The 19,256-nt window shown below is 40.9% G+C and overlaps 1 protein-coding gene and 1 long non-coding RNA gene across 7 annotated transcripts; both read right to left on the reverse strand.

Moving 5' to 3' along the window:
* Positions 1 to 8,042: 8,042 nt before the first annotated feature.
* On the reverse strand, positions 8,043 to 17,878 carry LOC138959396 (uncharacterized). Of its 6 annotated transcripts, none has more exons than XR_011453707.1 (4): positions 17,860 to 17,878; positions 15,022 to 15,103; positions 13,530 to 13,760; positions 8,043 to 8,239 (listed from the first exon to the last, which is right to left on the reverse strand). It is a non-coding gene; the product is annotated as an uncharacterized lncRNA (long non-coding RNA). The 6 variants fall into 6 exon arrangements; XR_011453708.1 differs by lacking the exon at positions 17,860 to 17,878 and adding an exon at positions 17,670 to 17,688; XR_011453709.1 differs by lacking the exon at positions 17,860 to 17,878 and adding an exon at positions 15,769 to 15,787.
* LOC138960006 (piggyBac transposable element-derived protein 4-like) lies at positions 9,842 to 12,087 on the reverse strand. The gene is made up of 2 exons (XM_070331724.1): positions 11,266 to 12,087; positions 9,842 to 11,032 (listed from the first exon to the last, which is right to left on the reverse strand). Exons 1-2 carry the CDS (start codon positions 12,085 to 12,087, stop codon positions 9,842 to 9,844), a joined length of 2,013 nt encoding a protein of 670 aa, XP_070187825.1.
* Positions 17,879 to 19,256: the final 1,378 nt, after the last annotated feature.

Genomic DNA, 19,256 nt, shown 5'->3' on the forward strand with positions numbered 1-19,256 from the left:
AAACAATAGTAAACAAGAATAAAAAAATAAAAAAATAGACCGCCCATGCCGGGAATCGAACCCGGATCACTTAAATTAAAAAAAAAATTTAAAAAAAAATTATTCATTTATTTTACACAATTAAAAAAATTATTGGAGTGAAATAAAACATTAAAACGTTCATAATAAACAATAGTAAACAAGAATTTAAAAAAAAAAATTAAAAAAAAATACTGCCCATGCCGGGAATCGAACCCGGATCACTTTGGCCATAGACGAATCGCTTTCCACCAGGATCACTTGGATTAAAAAAAAAATAAAAAAAATAAAAAAATTATTTATTTTACACAATTAAGAAAATTATTACAGTAAAATAAAACATTAAAACGTTCATAATAAACAATAGTAAACAAGAATTTAAATAAAAAAAAAATAGACCGCCCATGCCGGGAATCGAACCCGGATCTCTTTGGCCATAGTCGGAAACGCTTTCCTCCAAGCCAACAAATCTGACAATCGCCAGTGAACTCAAATGCCTATAGTCCTCGCGCAGTGGTACACGCACGCAAAGCACGCAAAGCCTGGTGTGGTGTCGCTGGCTGGGCGGTTTATCAGCCGAACGGCTGTTCTATCCCACCGCGAATCGCGCCCGCCGTTAAGAGTGGCTTTTGTGATTTATTTCGCATTTAGGTCCCAGGTAACATTATGAAGTTTTAATACGATCAATCGGACCTATTATCAAGTTAGTGTATCAACTTTTGAACGAACTGCGCCCAGTAGTTTCCCAGCAATAAGCTGTTAAGTCGAGACAGACACACACACAGATACACACACAGACACACAATTAAAGTCTGCTGGACCCAAGTACTAGCGTACTCGGGGAAAAAATTTTTTCAACAAAATCAACTTCCGTACAACATATACAACATCTGTTATTCTCCCTGACTTGCATTCTACATAATAAAATATTTGTTGGAAACATAGGCAAGGGTCCAAATTTCCTTATCTACTTGTACACCAAACTTCCTCAACCAAAAATTATATACACAAGGTTTTTCTACAGCAGTATCTACACTTTTCTTTTCTATCATTTTTCGTATTTGGCTTATTTTTATCATATACAGGCTACCATCAAACAATTGCTTATCCATCTGGACAATAATATGTTTATTTTCAATCCAATTAATCCATACTTTGGGTAATGCGTTTATTAATGCCCAATAATCCAATAAAATATTTGCATTATTCTTTCCAATTTGTATATATATATATATACCTCTGCTGCTGACTTCAATCTCTTTTCTTCCACTATAAACAAATCACTTACTCTTTCAATCCCAGCATTTTTCCAATAAAAATAAAACAATGTTCCCTTTATACCGAATCAAATCATTACTCCACAAAATCTGTTTATAAAAATTGTTTACATCAATCTTATCATGTTCCATCCTAAGCTTGTAACTCGAATGGGTCCACACTACCCTCTGCCAAAATGGGTTTCCAATCATTGTCAAATTCAATTCCTTACTCGGTTTAACATTCAAATCAAAACAACCATACCCTGAAACAGCATGTCCCAGAAACCATAGTGGTATAAACGTTCGACTTGTTTTGACCTTAGAACAATGTTTTTATCATAACTGTGAAGAACAGAACGGAGATCACTGTCGAAGTCGGCCAATCTGCAATCATTTTCGTCTCGCGAACACTGCTCGCGAACAACATATGGGAGATAACTCTGTATTCTTGTTTTGATAGATTCGCGTAGGAATTTAGCGTCCGGTCAGAGAGACAACTGGCGATAGCCGTGGAGTGATGATTATCAGAATGCAGAAGGCCCAAAGTATTGTTATTTGTCAGCGTGTCCTCTTCATGTAGTTAGAAATAACAAACCCGGCAGCAACTAATTTCTGATCCCATGTCATCTAGCTTGTTTTTCTCATTTCCACCTGTTTTATGGTAGACTAGTAGAGGCATACCGAAGGACGAAGCATTTTATCCATCTCCAAACATAGCGTGCAAAACCGGCGTGTCTGCACGCAAAGAGGTAAGCGGTTTGCCCATTTTTTTCCCGTGTGATACATTGACGCTTACAGAGGAGGATTACATGAGCAAGCGTCTTGAAATTTAAAAACGTCGAAATTAACGAACCTTAACTCTTGATGTAATTGAGGCAAGCAAGGAATCGTTACACTTTGTTCATCATTGGAGAATTCCTGTGTTACCAACCTTCACAAAATAGGAGCTAGCTGCATGAACAGGACAGGACTTGGGACGTATCAATCAAGTCAAATCAAATCAAATCAAATTAACTTTAGTAGCCTATCTCAAAATTGAGAAATTATATTGGTGGCGCATACACATGAAGACAAACGGAGGACTAACACATTATTAACATCAAAATAAATGTACTAACAAATACGATTCGTGTATAACCAAAAATCTCGCTGAATAAAAATGATCTTTCCGCAAAGATGTAAAAGATTTATTTACCCCCTCCCCCCCCCCCCCCCCCACACACACACAGACGTACCTGCGGCGACTTTCTGCGTGACGATACGAACTGGCAAGCACATCAGGACAGATTTGGCCATAGTTGGCACGATGTAGGACAATTTAATGATTAAACTCATTTGATCAGCTTATACCATTCTTGGAGGCCGCATGAAAAATTCAATGGGTTACTATGCTAGACCGACTCAAGACAACGGGATCGGTCGTTTTAGATTTCAGTGCGTCTGTGACCTGGCCTAAATCCCGACACGTCCAGCTCCCAACGAATGAGCTCGTCCATAGCCATCTGAAGCGAGTACAATAATATAACACAGTTCCTCACTCATAAAGAGCATTAGGTTTTTTCCCCTCTCCACTCCACCCTGCCTATGCCAATCCAGTCGGGTCCTTCCACATGCCATTGTCCCGTTCTTAATGTCGTTTTGCGCTTAAAGCCGAACATCCGTCTTCAGGAGACCAAGCCTTCTTATACGTAGTAGAAGGTCACAGAGCTAAATTTAGAGTTGTCAGCACGAAAAACTAGAGCTACATATGCCGTGTGCCGATGTTGTCCTTTAAAGTTTCGTGTTTATATGTGTTATGTTTATGTATCTAGTCGGGCTTGAGACAAAAAGACTTGTGAATGTAGACCGGAAAAGAGAGTCTCCGTTACACAAGGCGTGCGTGTGGCACGTGCTGTCTTGCAACGTTGCAGAGACTGAGTGACGCTTGGCACGACCCTCAATCAGTCAGCGTGTTGCAGCATTCCTCAGCGTGCTCCTGTCAGTCGCTACATGCCCTACCACACACACTTAATTGCCAGCAATTCGTGCACTCTGACGTGCAGCTACACTTTGGTTACATATTCATTTTCATTGACTTTTTGTTAGAGGTTGGGGGTCGGAGGATGAAGCTTACGTGTTTTGGACTATAAGGTTACATCTTCCTTTTTAATTCAATTTTTGTTTAAAGTTTGGAAGTCGTAAGATGAAGCTTACATGTATCATATTTTAGTTGTTTTCCTCTTTTCTGTTAATATAATTTTTGTTTGGAGTTTGGGGTTAGGAGGATGAAGCTTGCATGTGCTGGACTTTGGTTACATCTTCCTTTTTAATTGAATATTTTTTGGGAGATTGGGGTTGGTCGGATGAAGTTTACACGTGCTAAACTTTGGTTACATATCCCTTTGATTGAAATTCCTTTGGGGGATGGGTGGGCTGGTGGTGGTGTGGTGTGTCCTAATTCTTTGTGGGAAGCTGGGGTTAAATGTCGCCTGCACAAACGACTTTTGCGTTGGAGATGCTCGACGAAGAGACTCTTGGATGTACTGTGTCCCTTGAAATAAGAGTATGACTTGCAGGTGTGACTTTGGTGATCATCAGAGGAAATCAAATTTTATCGTATACTGATTAGTTCCTGCACGCGGTTTCTATAACGCAGCATTGTCAAAGATACTATTTTCTGAATGGTTTGAAATCACTATCTTTTGGGAGACTCGTGTTCATTTAATACTTCCTGTTGGATACAGTACCAGGAGACTCGTTCTGTTTTACTGCAACTCACTACTGTCGTTTGTTGTGCGTGCTCACTTTCCATTGTCATTTCAAATGTCCTACGGGAGGTTTCTGTGTTTTTTTATTGACACTTTTCATTTTTTGGGTGTGCTCCCCTCGTATGATAGATTTTACTTCTGTAGCATTTTATTTTGTTGGTTTCTGCTTGCTCAGTGTATCCTTGTTATAGTGTTTGCATGCTCAATGCTGTTTTTGTCGTAGATAAGTACTACAAAAGATTAGCAGAACAAAACATTGGTGTAATGTATATGAATTTGGGATGATAATGGCAGATATTATATGAACGGCATGAGGTTAGGAAACAGTGTCTTCCGGATGCAAGCACACCGAGATATATATCTTTTCCTGTAACATCCGTCAAGCGGAGTAACTCTATACCTCTGTCGTCAGCAATGTCCTTTAGGAGTAGCAGGAAAATGGTGGTGCGCGAACTCATCATCTGAAATAACACAAGATACTGGCTTCAAAGGGTGGAAAACTTCCAAGCTCAATCATGGAAAATTGCGGGATGTAACACGAGAAGTCACCTTGCTGAGGTAGAAAGATTAATGATAAACGAGATGTGACAAGTGACAAATCGTTCATTCCGCTTACGCCGCATTTACCCGCTCTGTAGGTTGGGAGGGATGGAGAGGAGAGAGAGAGAGAGAGAGAGAGAGAGAGAGAGAGAGAGAGAGAGAGAGAGAGAGAGAGAGAGAGAGAGAGAGAGAGAGAGAGAGAGAGAGAGAGAGAGAGAGAGAGAGAGAGAGAGAGAGGAGGGGGCAGTGTGAAAGAGAGCACTAAGATGTTACCACACGCAACATTGTGTCAGAATACATCGATGAATGTGTTAGTTGAATGCACTGCACTAACACGCATCATATTTGCATTGTTGATTTTACCTGGTAACGGAAATGCGCACAGGTGTATCAGGGGCTTTCATTTTGACGTAATTTTAACTTGAATCAAAGTCCCTGCACTCGGGAATGGGTTCAGCATGTGGGAACGCCATTACGGATCCGGATCTTGTTTAGATCCTCACCTTCCGAATATCTCACTGCCCCCTTGCCAACAATTAAATTCAGTCATTTCATAATCTACAACAACTATTCTTGGACAATGTTTGTGAAGGCGGTCGAAGCAGACTAGTCAAAAGGATAAGCCTAATTAAGACACTCTATCATTGGCAAAGCGTAGTCTCGTGAGACGATGTTTGATTCGCCTTTTGTAAAGCGATTAAGCCAATATGATCTGAATTGTTTTCTGGTAGGAGAAAATAATGTCTTGTGACGAAAAAGGGAAGGCAGGCGATGCTTGATGATGTCTCGACTTTCCGCACGGTCAGCTGACCATGACATTGTTACTTTCCATGTCATTATGATAACTTGTTATAACAATAAATAACGTAACGACAGAACATTAGGCGTCAACTTTGTCGTCTTCCAAACACAGGGTAGACGGTAGCCTACAGTCGCCGCGGATTTCAGTTAGGCATCGGGATCTCAGGATATGTAAAGATTAAAGGGATAGTGTCCGCCGGGAAAAGGCCTTCAGATCGCTTTCAAAGCTTCACCATAAGATTCTATGTTACAAATAATGCTACCATCCACGAGGAATAACTTTACTTTGCAAATTCAACAGTTTTGATAGCTAATTGACTGTCGTAAAAGAATCCAAGGAAAGAGCACTCTTGTAATGGTTGGGTGATTTCCCTTTGTCCAATTTGTGACAACAATCAAAATGGCGTCTCTCGGCGATTATTTTAGTCTGACAAGGTGAGTGTTACATAGTAAACGTTATCTGACAGAAAATAATGCTTTCAATGAGACAGTCAGTATCTGTTTACAAGTTGCTCTGAGCAGGACTGCAAAGCCTGAATCGATCATGCGAGTCAAATAGCTCTGGTGCACTCCGAATCATTCGCCTTGATAGAGATCATTCAGTACTGGTACTGTGGTAGTACTTAGTCCGATTATCTTGGACATGTTTGTTGCCTGTTGGTGATCCTTTCAAATATATGTCTCTGAAGTTGCACTTTTACTCCCTTACGTATATGCATTGTTAAAACTTCCATTCATGTCACTGATCGATCACTTGGAACAGTAAACGTGCGCTTTGCGTGCAAGACGGAGTTCGAAGCAGTATTTCACCGAACATGAGAGAGCTCTGAAAATCGTGTTTATTCTCAGAATAGTAACCCAAAAGACAAGACATGCTTATCCCACTGAACAGTGTCGAGGAAATCATTGTCTTGTGCATTTGTTATGTGTGTGTGTGTGTGTGTGTGTGTGTGTGTGTGTGCCTGTGTGTTTGTGTGTTCTCAGACTTGTGTATGCATGATCATTGTGTGTGTGCGTGTGCGCGTGTGTGTGTGTGTGCGCATGCAGGGGAGTATATATGTCAAACTCAAGTGAGCTTTTCTTGAAGTTGATGATGATTTATTTCCAGGCTATGGAAGTTTCATGTTCAAAACAACAACAGAGCTGCCCCTGCAAGAGAAAAGGTGCGGATGCAGGATAGGGAGAGGAATTAGCAGTCTCTATGTGTGGGCAGATGAAGAGGAAAGGACTGGTCTAAGTCCTCTCAAACTGAAATTGGTTTGCTGGGGAAGAAGGCTGATCCAAAAAACAACACCGCCCTCCAAGTCCAACCGGCCTCCTCTAAACTCAATAATTCCAGTTAGTACCTTTTTATTCTGCAAGATTTGTTAGGTGGATGACTTTGTTGCAGGGTATATTAAATAATGACAAAAAGTGAGGTTTGCAGGTCTCAGTCGCAAATTATATTACTGGTGCCTATTGTTTTTTGCTATTCTAGTGAATGTGTATACATATATATTTATTTCCTATTTTCAGAAGATAATGACAAATAATTAAAATTCAGCTTCAGCATCCAGATTTTGTCGAGATATTTTGTGCAGTTAAATGTCACTACACACAACCTTTTAGTGTCTCATAAAGAGAAATACAAATGAACAGTCCCCACAATTGGGGTGCTGTACCATGAAACCCCTCTTTTAAAAACCTTTACAATTCAAGATCTCCCCTATTTTAAGACCTTGCGTTTCAGATGTTTAGGTCATAACCTCTGCAAATGTACCTTCATTGTAAGACTTCTTGCTTTTTAAGACCTTATTTTCTCAGATTTTGGGGGGTCGTAAAAGAGGGTTCCACTGTATTCTAAAATATGAATTCTTGTTTACTGTTTAAACTACACCCATTTGCTCTTTGTAAATGAAGGATATTTTTCAGATTGATTATTTCTGCCTCCATACTGATCTTTATAATATATTATATGACACATTGGCGAGCAGATTCCATGATCATGCTAAAAATGTAGGAAGTCATAATTATGATGTTTAGGTTTTAGAATTGTGTATGCCTTGCAGTTCAAATTCATGTCTGCCTTCCTGTTCAATTGTTTAAAAATCAAGACAATCCCTGAGACACATTTTCCAACCACATGTCACACAGCAGTTCTGCTTGAAACATCAGAATCGAATAGTATACCAAACAGGCCTTTATGCGGTTTAGCACTTGACTACTGCTGCTTCAATACGACTTGTGGAGAAAAAAATTAGAGATACAGTGGAGCCCTTCTTTTAAGATATTACAAACTCAATTAAAGATCAAAACTTGACTAAATGTAAAAAGCAATATGTGTTAGAATGGAGGTTATAAACAGAAATCTGAGAAAGTAATGTCTTAAAAGACAAATGTTTAGAAAAAAGGCGGGGGGGGGGGGGGGGGGGGGGGGGGGGGGGGCAAACTTAGGTTTTACTGTTCAATGCATGGGTAAACTGGGCATTCATTCCAAGTACCTAAAGATGTGTAACTGGCACTTTTGCTCATCGGTAGTACTGGAACACATTTTTACACAGTGCCACTGGTCAGTGTGTCTAAATGCCAACAATCTGGAAAGCCTATGCCTACAAGTAAATCCCCCCCCCCACCACCACACGCACACACCTTTTACTCACACCTGCACCCCATTACATAGATGAATAGATTACAAATACTATTCTTTTACTTTTTATTTTCACACTTTTTCTTGCATTTGGTTCATGTTTATTATTTGAAGTTTGAATCTGAATCAAGCGTCTTTAGTGATGGGTGGTTTTCTGTTTATGCTCCAGGACTTCAAGGCACTGGTGCTTGATGACAGCAGGCTCCCACTGGCCCACACACAGAGAAGAGATTGGAGGTGCCCTCGCCCTGGAAGAAGAAGAGGATGGGAATATCAATAAAACAAAACGATACGCAACATTCACACAGCTTACATTGTGGACATACATGGGTGCCAGCTTATTCTTCTTGTCTCAGGCTAGGATTTGAGTTGTTCTCAGTTCAGGTTGATAGAAATGAGTCAGTCCTTGCAAACTTTGGATGTATATTGAATGTAGGTCAAATACATAGCCTAGCTGCCAGAACTGTATTTGATGTGGTACTATTGACCTAGTTTCTGTTGCAATGCTGATGCTTGTAACACAACTATGCCCCTGTGTTGTGTGTGTTGTTTATGTGTTTGCTTGTCCTAGTTGTGTGTTTGTCGTGTGCCTGTGTTGTATTTCTGTGTGTGTTCCCATCTCCCACCAATTGTGTGCTTTGAAGACTGATTGCCCTCATTTGTTACCTCCCTTGTTGTGGTAGGAAACTGCTGTACAGTTTGGTCAGTACATAGTGCCACTTACTGACTTAGTCCATTCAGGACTTTGGTTATTTTGAATACATATATTGTAGGTCTTTTGTATTCTTTTGCTAGAATCCTTTTGTGTCATTTATGCGTTGTTGTTTGTTAACTGTCAGTTGTTTGTTTACTTGTTTGTTTTGTCGGTATTTGTATGTTTATTTGTTGTTCTTGTTTGTTTGGTTGGTCATTGTTTGTTCACCGATTAAGCGCTAGAGTATTTGATGTATAACCCATACCCAACAGTCCCTTGTTGATCCTGGCATAAAGTAACTTGTCGGTGATGTTGTGAGGAATGAGATTGAGAGTTTGCACTGTGCACGTTGACTTTCCATAAGCTTGTGTTCTGTTGTGCTAGACACTCTGATAGCGACTTGAACTTACTTGTGTAATTTGCATTTGACTCTCTAGTCATGGTTTGTTCATGTTGTTTTTAGGACTGCGGTATGTTGTGTTGTGTCACTCTTTGCTCTAGTACTTATGGTGTTGTGAATAATTATGTAAATATTTCCGCTCTTGTTGTTTACAACATTGCTTCATTTCTATTGCCTATTTTCATGACTTGTTTCCTGAAACTTAATACAATTTTTGTATTATGTTTTCAGGTCATTGGGTGTTGTTCTACGTGGGGTTTTAACCCCTTCCCTGCCAGCGTGAAAAAGCGCATTTGTATTCCTGTGTGCCGGAGCAAAATTTGACTTTTGAGGGTGTGTTCACTAAAACGTGAATAATTCAGGCATTTGAAGAGATATCTCTTAGATATTTGGCATGTTTTTTTCTAACATCCCTGGCCCCAATTACAAGTGAAATTAGTTTCATTTGGCAGGACAGAAATTTTTAAGTAATTATTTATTCTTTTTTTTTTCCCCGTGATCAAGCATTTTCGGAACATAACAACACACTTGATCACAAAAATGCATGACAAAACACAACAAAAAACTGGTGTAACAAAGGGAAAAACATCAGGTACTCACAAAACTTCTTGGTAATCAACTTCACTGCTATAAGCATCCAAAGTTATAAGGGTTAGCTGTTCATGGTAAGGTAAGTCCGGAATCGCACGTCATACTCCACAGCTGAGACTCAGAAGCAACAAAGTCACAATCCACAGAGCAGGCAAAGTCCACACACTACTTCCAGTATATGAATTTTGTGTGATAATCCACAAAACACTGAGGAAAGCACAAGGCTGCTCTGGAGGGACAGTACGGACAGTGGTAGCGGACGTCACGCCTCGTCTTCTTCTTCCAGCAGACCTTGCAGGACCTTGTGGGTCGGTCCTTCATGGGTGTTGGGGGAATGGGGAAGATGAAGTGTCTGCCAGTCAACCGAACTTCATCATCAACCTTGTCCTCCTCGATCACAGCCGGGATCTGGTCCGGCCAAAGCCAGGAAGTGATGAGGGACTCCAAGAACTGTAACAGTGTCTTGCACTTGTCACCTCCCTTCTGTAGGAGGAATGCGTTGCAGGCAGCTACCTGCAGGAAGTGAAAGAATATCTTCTTTGTCCATTTCATTGACTTGCGGGAGCAGTCGTAGGGCTGGACAAGCTGATCCTGTGAATCCACTCCACCCATGTTTCCGTTGTAATGGGTGGACGCTTGTGGCCTTTTCCTTATCCCACGCCGCCTCCGGTCAGGGATAACATCTTCTGTATGACCATGAAGTGTGGACAAAAAGTGCACTGTCTTGGTACTCTGGTACCTGGTAGCCACAATTTTACCATCACCACTCAGTGCAACAGATGCACCAGGGGCCAGACGCACACCATGCAGCTGCTGTGGGATGCCCCGGTTTTCTCTGACGGTGCCACACGCCAGTGTCTTCTTCTCCAGGAGGTAGAGATACAGCCGGAGACTGCTGTACCAGTTGTCTGTGTACACATGATACCCCTTGTTCAACAGTGGGGCCATAAGAAAGAGAACCATTCTTTCACTTGCAGACATCTCAGGATTGTTGGCTTTTACAGCTTCCAACACTGGTGTTACCTCATTGATGGGGTCATCTTTGCCAGCGTAAACCTTGAATCTGTAGCAATAGCCACCACTTCCCTTCAGGTCACCGTCGGATTCGCAACAGAGATATATCTTAATCCCAAACCTTGCTCTTTTTGCAGGGTTGTACTGTCGAAATACGAGCCGCCCCTTCCACAAAAGAAGGCTCTCGTCAACACAGACAGATTGACGCGGCTCATACACAGCCTGGAATCGTTCAAAGAGATGATCCAGCACTGGTCTCACCTTGAAGAGGCGGTCGTAGGCAGGGTCGTTTCGATCTGGCATGGCAGAGTTGTCATTGAAATGCAGCATCTGTAGGATGATCTGAAACATATTGCCAGAAACAAGGCTTTACTGACCAACTTCATGTACACAGATACATACACACTGCAGCCCCCCCCCCCCCCCCCCCCCCCCTTCCCACCATTCCCTTCACACAAACATTATGATCATTATGAAAATGGAAAAAATGAAATTTTTACAGTATACATAAGGACAAAATAAAAATGAATAAGTAAATAAATAAAAAAGGACCAAACAAACAAAAACATGCTTACCTGAAATCGGTTTCTTGTCATGATGGTGCTGAAGACAGGAACGCGGTACAGAACTTTCTTGGTCCAGTACATGTCGATTGATGGCAGTTTCACAATGCCCATCAAAAGAAGCAGGGCCAGGAACTTTTTCATTTCCACAGGGTTTGTCTTTTCCCACGTTTGTGCTCGAGAAAATGCAGACAGATCTGGGTGGCTCTCAAGGTACTGGTCAGCATAAAGGTTTGTTTGGAAGACAAGGTGGTTGATGAGGTCGTCATCAAAAAACAGCTGCATCCAGTCTACTGGTTCAAAATTGTCAACATTGCACTGCATGCCTGGATTGCCTTGAAATTGGATGTCTTGGTTTGGCGCAGTTGCATCAGCATCTGTCCAATTTCTTATCTTATCTTCCTGACGTTGTCTTGGAATTTGTCGGGCACGGCCGCGGCCACGCCCCCTCGCATTACCTCTCCCTCGTTGTCCTCTTCCCACACTGCTTCCTCGACCCCTGCCGCGACCTCTGACCACAGGACATGAAGTTGATGGGCCAGGCATTGGTTCTGCTTCGGCATCACTGCCATCAGTCTCCGACTGATCACTGTCAGTGGCAGATACACTTGGTTCGTAGCTGATATCATTGTCATCATCAATGCCTACCTCGGACAAAAGAGGGTGGTGCTGGTTGAAATCAGTTTCTTCCTCGTCTGATTCGCTGTCACTTCCATCTCTAAGGTCTTCATCATCACTGTCTTGGTCATTTAGGCACTCTTGAAGCACTTCAAGTGCTGAATAGCGCTTGAAAACAGACCTCGTGGTACCCCCACGCCGTCCACCATCCGACATCTTTGTTGACGACTTAACACAGATAACTCCCGAAGTTTCAAAATTCTCCCAAACATCAATATTTGCTATTCATAACGGTCAAAGGGAAGGAACCGTTGGTTCAAGATGTCTAACTGCTCTGCCAACAGTTTTTGCAGTTACCCCCCTTCTTGGGTGGATACAGGACTCTGATGCGTACACCTCGAACGACGTTCGTGGCGGGGCAGACAGGATGCCAAAAAACACCTCGAACGCCGTTCGTGGCAGGGCAGGGAAGGGGTTAAATAAAACGATGAAATCCAGTCTGTTGAATTGAGAGTGAACCTCCCCACACAATTTAATATGTAAAGCGCTTAGAGAACGTTAAGCGCTATATAAATCTCCCCATACATATTTGGGTGAAGGTGTAAGAGTCGCCATGTGCAGTTGCTGTGTATGGGTCATAGGAATGACAATTTAGATCCAACTGGCCAGTACACTGACTTTCGTCCTAGTCGCCTGTATTGAAGTACATTGTGGTGTTATATGAAGTACATTTCGTTGGGGGTTGGTGTAACCATACTCTGTATTTAGCATCGTTCTGAATTTGTGTATGTTTTATCTCTCAAAGCACATTGCTTTTTGCTTTTTTTATGTACCATAAACTACCTTTTCAACGCCTGCAGTACCTAGTTAACGCCCATCCTCCAACATTTGGATCAGTGTCGTCAACATATGTTGTGTGTTTTGTGTGTGTGTGTGTGTGTTTTTTTAAAATGATGTGCACAGTTCTGCACCCTGTAGTGACATTGTCATTCTAGGGAATGCTGAAAGACAACTATAATGTTTATTTAATACTCTGGTCACTGGAGTATCTGGATAGCCCTGTGAAAAAAAGATGGAGATGAGAGAGCGTCTTCGGAAGCTGAAGAGGTCTGATTTTAGTGATATAAGGGAGCATGTGAAACGACCAGTGTTTGGTTACGCCATTTCCTATGGATTGGATCAGTATCAATGACTGACTGACTGACTATTTACTTTGTGGTTTGTAGGATGTGTGTTCATTCACTCTCAGTGAATTTTTTGTTGGTTTTTGTGTGGTTTTTTTCCTTCTGTTTAGACACTTGCATATCAGGCGAAAGATACTTACAGGGTGACTAATTGTGCACAGATACATCTCCTATTAAAATGTTCACACCAAGATACCAAATATCACCATTTCTAACGAGGAACTGATCCTGCACAGGCACAGTACCTAGTAAACGTCCCACCTCCTACTTTGGGCAAAATCTGTGCATAAAGCGGATGGACACTTAAAAGGCAGTTTACAGTACTAATATTTTTCCTCATTTTAATTTCTAGTCTCAGTATAGTTTTGTGTAGGTATTGGGATAATTGGAGTTACAGGTATATATACATGGGATTTCACTTGCAATTCTTTGCATAAAATAATCTCAAATGAGCAGACATAAAGGTGCACCTACAATTATTGTCACTGTTGCTGTAAATCAATTTCCTTGGTAGATGGAGGGCATTGTGGGGACCAGATGTGTAGACCGTGGGATTAGATAGACTTGGGGGTTCTGGCTTGTAGAAAACTTCCCTGCTGCTCCGCCTTTTGGGGACGAACTTTGTGTTCAGTGATGTGTGCATAGGACTTTGCAACGTCAACCTCCACTGCAAACCATCTTTGTATTGTAGACACTATATTGTACCTGCAGAGAAAGATCACTTTTAGCTGTGCAGTGGAACCCTCATTTACAGCCCCCCCCCCCCCCCCCCCCCCTTCTTTAAGATCCTGGTTTTTTTTGGATTTTATGTTTATAATCTCTGTAAATTTACTCCCCCTGTTTAAGACGTAGCTGATTTTCTCCGAATTTTACAAGTTCCACTGTAGTATTTCCCTCTGCAGCATTATTGTCAGTCAAAAGGGATACACAATCTGGCACAAAGAACAGCTGACATGAACAATAAAGTCTGGGGAAGGGTCCTGAAAGTATCTTGATTAATGCGTTGAATTGACAGGTCTAGTAAACCTTGTGCAGAACAAATATGTGTTGAAGAGTACTCGTTGACATGTTGCAGCAAGCCAAGCCATAATTATACCCTGTTGAAGTAATACAAATCATGGGTGTGGGTTATATTAATTCACATCTTTTATATGATTGAAATGCAGAATTCTAAGACTTGTTTCTGAAAATGTGTACATTTGCATTTAACTTTTAAGATCTACATGGAATAAAACTGACACTGTTCTCGACAATTGAGTATGTTTTTGTGTGTGCATGTTGCTTAGTTTATTGATAATAATTGACTTTTGGTCAAGTCGTAACCACGGGTTTTGTAGCAAAGGTGCAATGATAAAAATAGACATCAGATAATCAGATAATAAGACACTGGGCTGCAAATTGCTTTCAATTGTCATTGTATTTATCTGTACAATCATCATGATTTCCATGGCATGTATAATGCAGTGGAAACCCCCCTTTTTAAGACCCCAAATTTAAAACTCCCTCCTTTTTAAAACCTTGTTTACTCACATTTTCTGTTCATAACGTCTGTAAAATTACCCCCATTATAAGACTCATTCCTTTTTAAGACTTGATTTTCTCAGATTGTTTGAGGTCTTAAAAGGGGGGTGCCACTGTCGTTATAATGCATCTTCAGAAATTGAAGACACATGCTGCAGTTTTGTTATAACCATGAAGAAGAAAAATACTGTTTCTAAACGTTTACAGTGTCTTATCCTCTAACTACATCTTTTTAAAGACTCCATAACTTGTAATCACTCAACAATTCCTCTCTGTATGGCTGCAGTTCAAGTAAACCAGAAATGGTAAACCATTGCCACACTCAAGGAATTGGTTCCTGGCAACTTATGTCGGGTGCGCAGCCTGAGAGAGACACGACAGAGATAGTTGCTCAAGATAAAAGATAAGCTTGACTTACACCAAAATTATGAACATTTAAACTCACCTTACTGATCTTTTTGTCTGAAATATGTTATGCCATTATTGCCACACATTGCAAGAATGTTTGATGTCCGGGTGCTTGGTCACTGAAAATGTCAGAAAATTGTTATAGTAATTATAGCAACATCTAAAACCACTAAGTGTAAACCAAAGGCTGGCCAATTACATAGTTCTACAGCAACATCAGTTCTGAACATGAAGCTTTGAACATGCACAGCGACACTTAAAATGGCAGTCAAAAAAGAAAGGATGAATGAAATTCTGCCACATTTAGTGTTTGCTTCAATGAACACTGAGGAAGAATGTGTTCTTCATTAAAAGTAACCCTTTCACAAAGCTTTACCAATAAACTTCAATCATAGTTCTTACTGGAATACTGCACAGAAAAACTCATTCCACTGACAATATAAAATGTCAGTTATAAATAACATGTTCTGTTGCACAACCTCCAAAGACTGCAAAGAAACAACTGCCCATAAAGCGTTAAAATTTCAGAATCACCCTACTTTTTTTCATCTCAAAATTTTTTTTAGGGGGATTACTCACAGACTGGCTACTCTGTTATTCTCTGTCTCACATACAGTGCATCACAGGAGCTTGTATTTAACCGCCGGTCGATCATTATTTACTTCTGCATGCTTACCCTTACTACGATGATAACTTTGCTACGATGATCGACCGGCGTTTTGATACAAGCTCCTGTGCAGTGCACAGACACACACGCACCGTAGTTGCAAACACACACACTGACACTGTCCGTGTTCAAACAAAAACAGGAAAAACTGCGGGACACATTCGGCCGCTTGATTGATCCTTCATTCGCACTACACACCAGCAGACACACATACAACACGGCAGCAAAATGTGTCGAGGTCTTTCCAAAGTATACACGACAACACTCGCTTTATTTAATACTTGAGTTGTTCTTTGCTATTGGTGACCAAACAGTGGAAACTTACTGAAATTTTCAAAATGCAGCTACAACCTGGAAAATACTATTCCTGTCAAGTGGAGCCCTTGTATTATTTGAGTCTAAAAAGAAAATGTCAGGAACTTTTATGGTTTGGACAAAAAAGCAGACTGACTGGTGGGGGTCACAATGGAGTAACCTGCAGTACTTTGTGACACCAAATTTACACAGCATATCTATAAACTAATTCTGTGAAACAATTTGAGTAAACTCCATGAAAACAGAGTGTTTGCTGTTAGTTTGTCATGTATTGAAGAATTTTTGATGTACAGTTTAGTGTTGTTAGGTTCAGTAATTTTGTGACACCGTTTGCAGGTTACCTTGTAGTTTGATCTTTTTGTGGCAACACAACTGCTTACAGCAGGGCAGGGATATTTTGGTCAGTGATTGTTTAAAAGGGTGTAACTTGAAATACCTACAGATTATTAGAATCAAATGCAAACTACTGCTCAAATGTATCAAAACAGAAAGAGGTAACCTGCAAATCACGCGACACCAAATTGCCAATACTTGTGCATGTATTACGCTGTACTGGTGCAATCAATCAAATTATGCTACAAATGAATGTTATAAAGGAGACAATACCAACACAAACAGTTCTGCAACTGTATTGCCAAAAAACAGCGAAGAGTGCCACCTAAACTTCGCAGAACTATTATCTGTGGTCACCTGCGTACGAATGAAACCATTCGAGAATGGCCGGTCGCTGCATAGCTCCCGATAATTTTTAAGTCCTGTGCTCTAAAATAACCATACTATCAACTTTAACATCAATAATTTTACGAAGTAAGCATTAAGGAAACTTGTGCAACTTACCTGCACTTTCAGTTTTCGCAAAATCAATGCGATACGGTTGATTTTCAGGACGAAACCGCGGTGGCACAGAGACATTTCGCGTGAAAGTAACCTGCGAACAGAGTTACCTCGCTTCTGTGACACGTCATCAATTTTGCCGTACGCAAACTTTTCTATGTAGTACACAAAGCTCGGGACATCATCACTATTTGTGTGTTTACCCTGCCGTCTTCCGGACTGAGGCCGCACGAGAACAATCCATGCTCAACTGCGCGAGCGAAGAAATGAAAATCGGGGTAACCTGGCGAACATTTGTGACGGCAGATACGAAAGTCACCGTTGCGAGGTACACGGATGTATATTCACGCGACCAAATATCTTCATCTATCGATAATGATGCCATGATTTGAAAATAAAAATGTGTGTTTGCCTTCCTGGCGCTCAGGCCGGCAAATTGTCTTTCTTCAGTGGATCGGATTTGTGACGCCGCGCATTCGAAGGTTACCAGTTTTTTATCGGACGCAGCACGCGAGCAGGAGAGGGTCAGTTGTCCAAATAAGATTTTGTGCAGTTTAATCCAAGTATAAGTTATCGTTGAATGATAACAGTTATTCTTTCTAGAGCAGCTGTCGGTTTGAAATGTGTTGTGAACATGGCTGGGGTCTGTCATTCCACGTTTTGGCCGCCATTTTGTGAATAAAAAACGAAAACAAGCAGGAATAAGTGCTACTTCTGTCATATTATTTTCCTTCATGGTGATTTTGTTGATACTGCTACATCAGTAGAATGCAGTAATTATCTTATTTTGTCACCATCATTCCCCGTAATTTAAAAAATTGATTTTACTTGATGTCACCCACCGCAGTCACGAAGAACAACTCACTTACAACTCCAGTAGCAGGATAGAGCTATGTCGCGGCGCACACTGAACGGTAAAGACACTCAGTTGAATCCAGCTTTCCGTCTGCTTGCTGGTGATAACATTGCATTTCGTGCGCCCAGCGTGTCTTTCTCGTGATTCTGTGTCGTTCGGAGTCAGTCAGCTGCTTTCTGAACCACATGGAGTCGATTTCTTACTGAAACTTGCGGGCTTGTCCCACTGAGCGGCTATCCCATCCGCCATTGTTTTTAGTCGTCATGCTAACGGCACGCGCTCGCGACGAAAACCAGTCTATGACGGCCAATTTTAATCTTCAAATGGTGGAGAGCAGACGTCAAAAAACTCATTTTGATTTAATTATTTAGCATACTTGTGGTGCTTTATTGAGCAAACCGGGCCAGGTGCGTCTTAATTAAGGTACACTAAATTCCCCAAATTCTTTAAATCGGCCGAATTCGACAAAAAAAACTCCAAAATGGCGGCGTGGACATATATGTTTAAATTAGTTGCAGATCTGAGCCAACAGTTGCAGGAGCTGAGTTCGAGCTATTAGTTCATAAAGGGTAAATGCAAGCTGATACAAAGTAATGCCATTGAGTCTTACAGTGAATGATCAATGGAAGAGACTACATTTTTTGGCCTATGTTATTACGAGTGAAATGGAAAAACGGTGTAGGGAATTACAACTGGTTCCATACACTACAGCCTCAAAGTCAAGTTATGAACCGTCGTATTCTCATGTGCCGTCGCTGACTACAATCAAGATCGAAACCCATTACAGCGCCTTTCTTTGTCGCGTATCATTTGTTAAAGGTATGCTTGTCGATCGCCGTGGCCCTGATGTTTGTTTATCGATGGAATAAAAGGTGCTTGGTTGTTTCTCCATTGATCTGGGAGGTTGTCTGGCACAAGAGAAATGGCCTGGAATCGATGGGTGCTTGGAATGTGTTGAAATATCTTGATTGCTGCCAAGGTGTTGGGAGGCTAGGTTAACATCGGTACCAAGGGGTGTTTGCAGTCGGATATGTACCTTCTGTTCTTTTTGGCATGTGCCTTCTTTTGTCGACGTTTTGTTTTCAGGTAGACTATGTTTTGTCGTTGAATAATACATATATTAGGTATAAAAGAACGCTTGTGCAGAGAGCCCATGTATGCAATTGCCTTCACGCGCAAACAAGTAAAGTTTACATGCTCATTGTTGACACGAGCTAGCTGTATTTGGGAAAAAAGAAAAAGTGCAGAATACCTCTATTGAGCTTTGGCGAATTCCCCTTATAGGAAGAAAAAAAGAAAGAAATATTGAAACATTTTTTGGAAAAGAATAGTAAAAATAGTATTTGTTTGCTTTTTAAAATGCTTCCTTCTATAGAAACAGGTACATAAGTTTGTTAACATGGCTGTCAAGTAATAGCGTTCCAGTATCGGAATCCGTTTGTAAACAACAATTCTGTTCGAATTTCAGGCGAAGGAAAAAGGTAGAACGTCTGTAGAAAGTAACGCCACCATTATTGTCTCAGATTTCAAAACATATTAATTATTTAGGCTACAAAAGCATCTGACATATCACCATCTAAAACAATGTTTGTCCATTTTA

The sequence above is a fragment of the Littorina saxatilis genome, linkage group LG2, assembly GCF_037325665.1.
Source record: "Littorina saxatilis isolate snail1 linkage group LG2, US_GU_Lsax_2.0, whole genome shotgun sequence".
NCBI classification, from domain to species: Eukaryota; Metazoa; Mollusca; class Gastropoda; order Littorinimorpha; family Littorinidae; genus Littorina; species Littorina saxatilis.

Bases quoted from the DNA above. Each gene is read 5' to 3' on its own strand.
- LOC138960006 (XM_070331724.1), bottom strand. From the start codon at position 12,087: ATGTCGGATGGTGGACGGCGTGGGGGTACCACGAGGTCTGTTTTCAAG. The intron at 11,033-11,265 runs GTAAGCATGTTT...AATATGTTTCAG, and splicing joins TGACAAGAAACCGATTTCAG to ATCATCCTACAGATGCTGCA.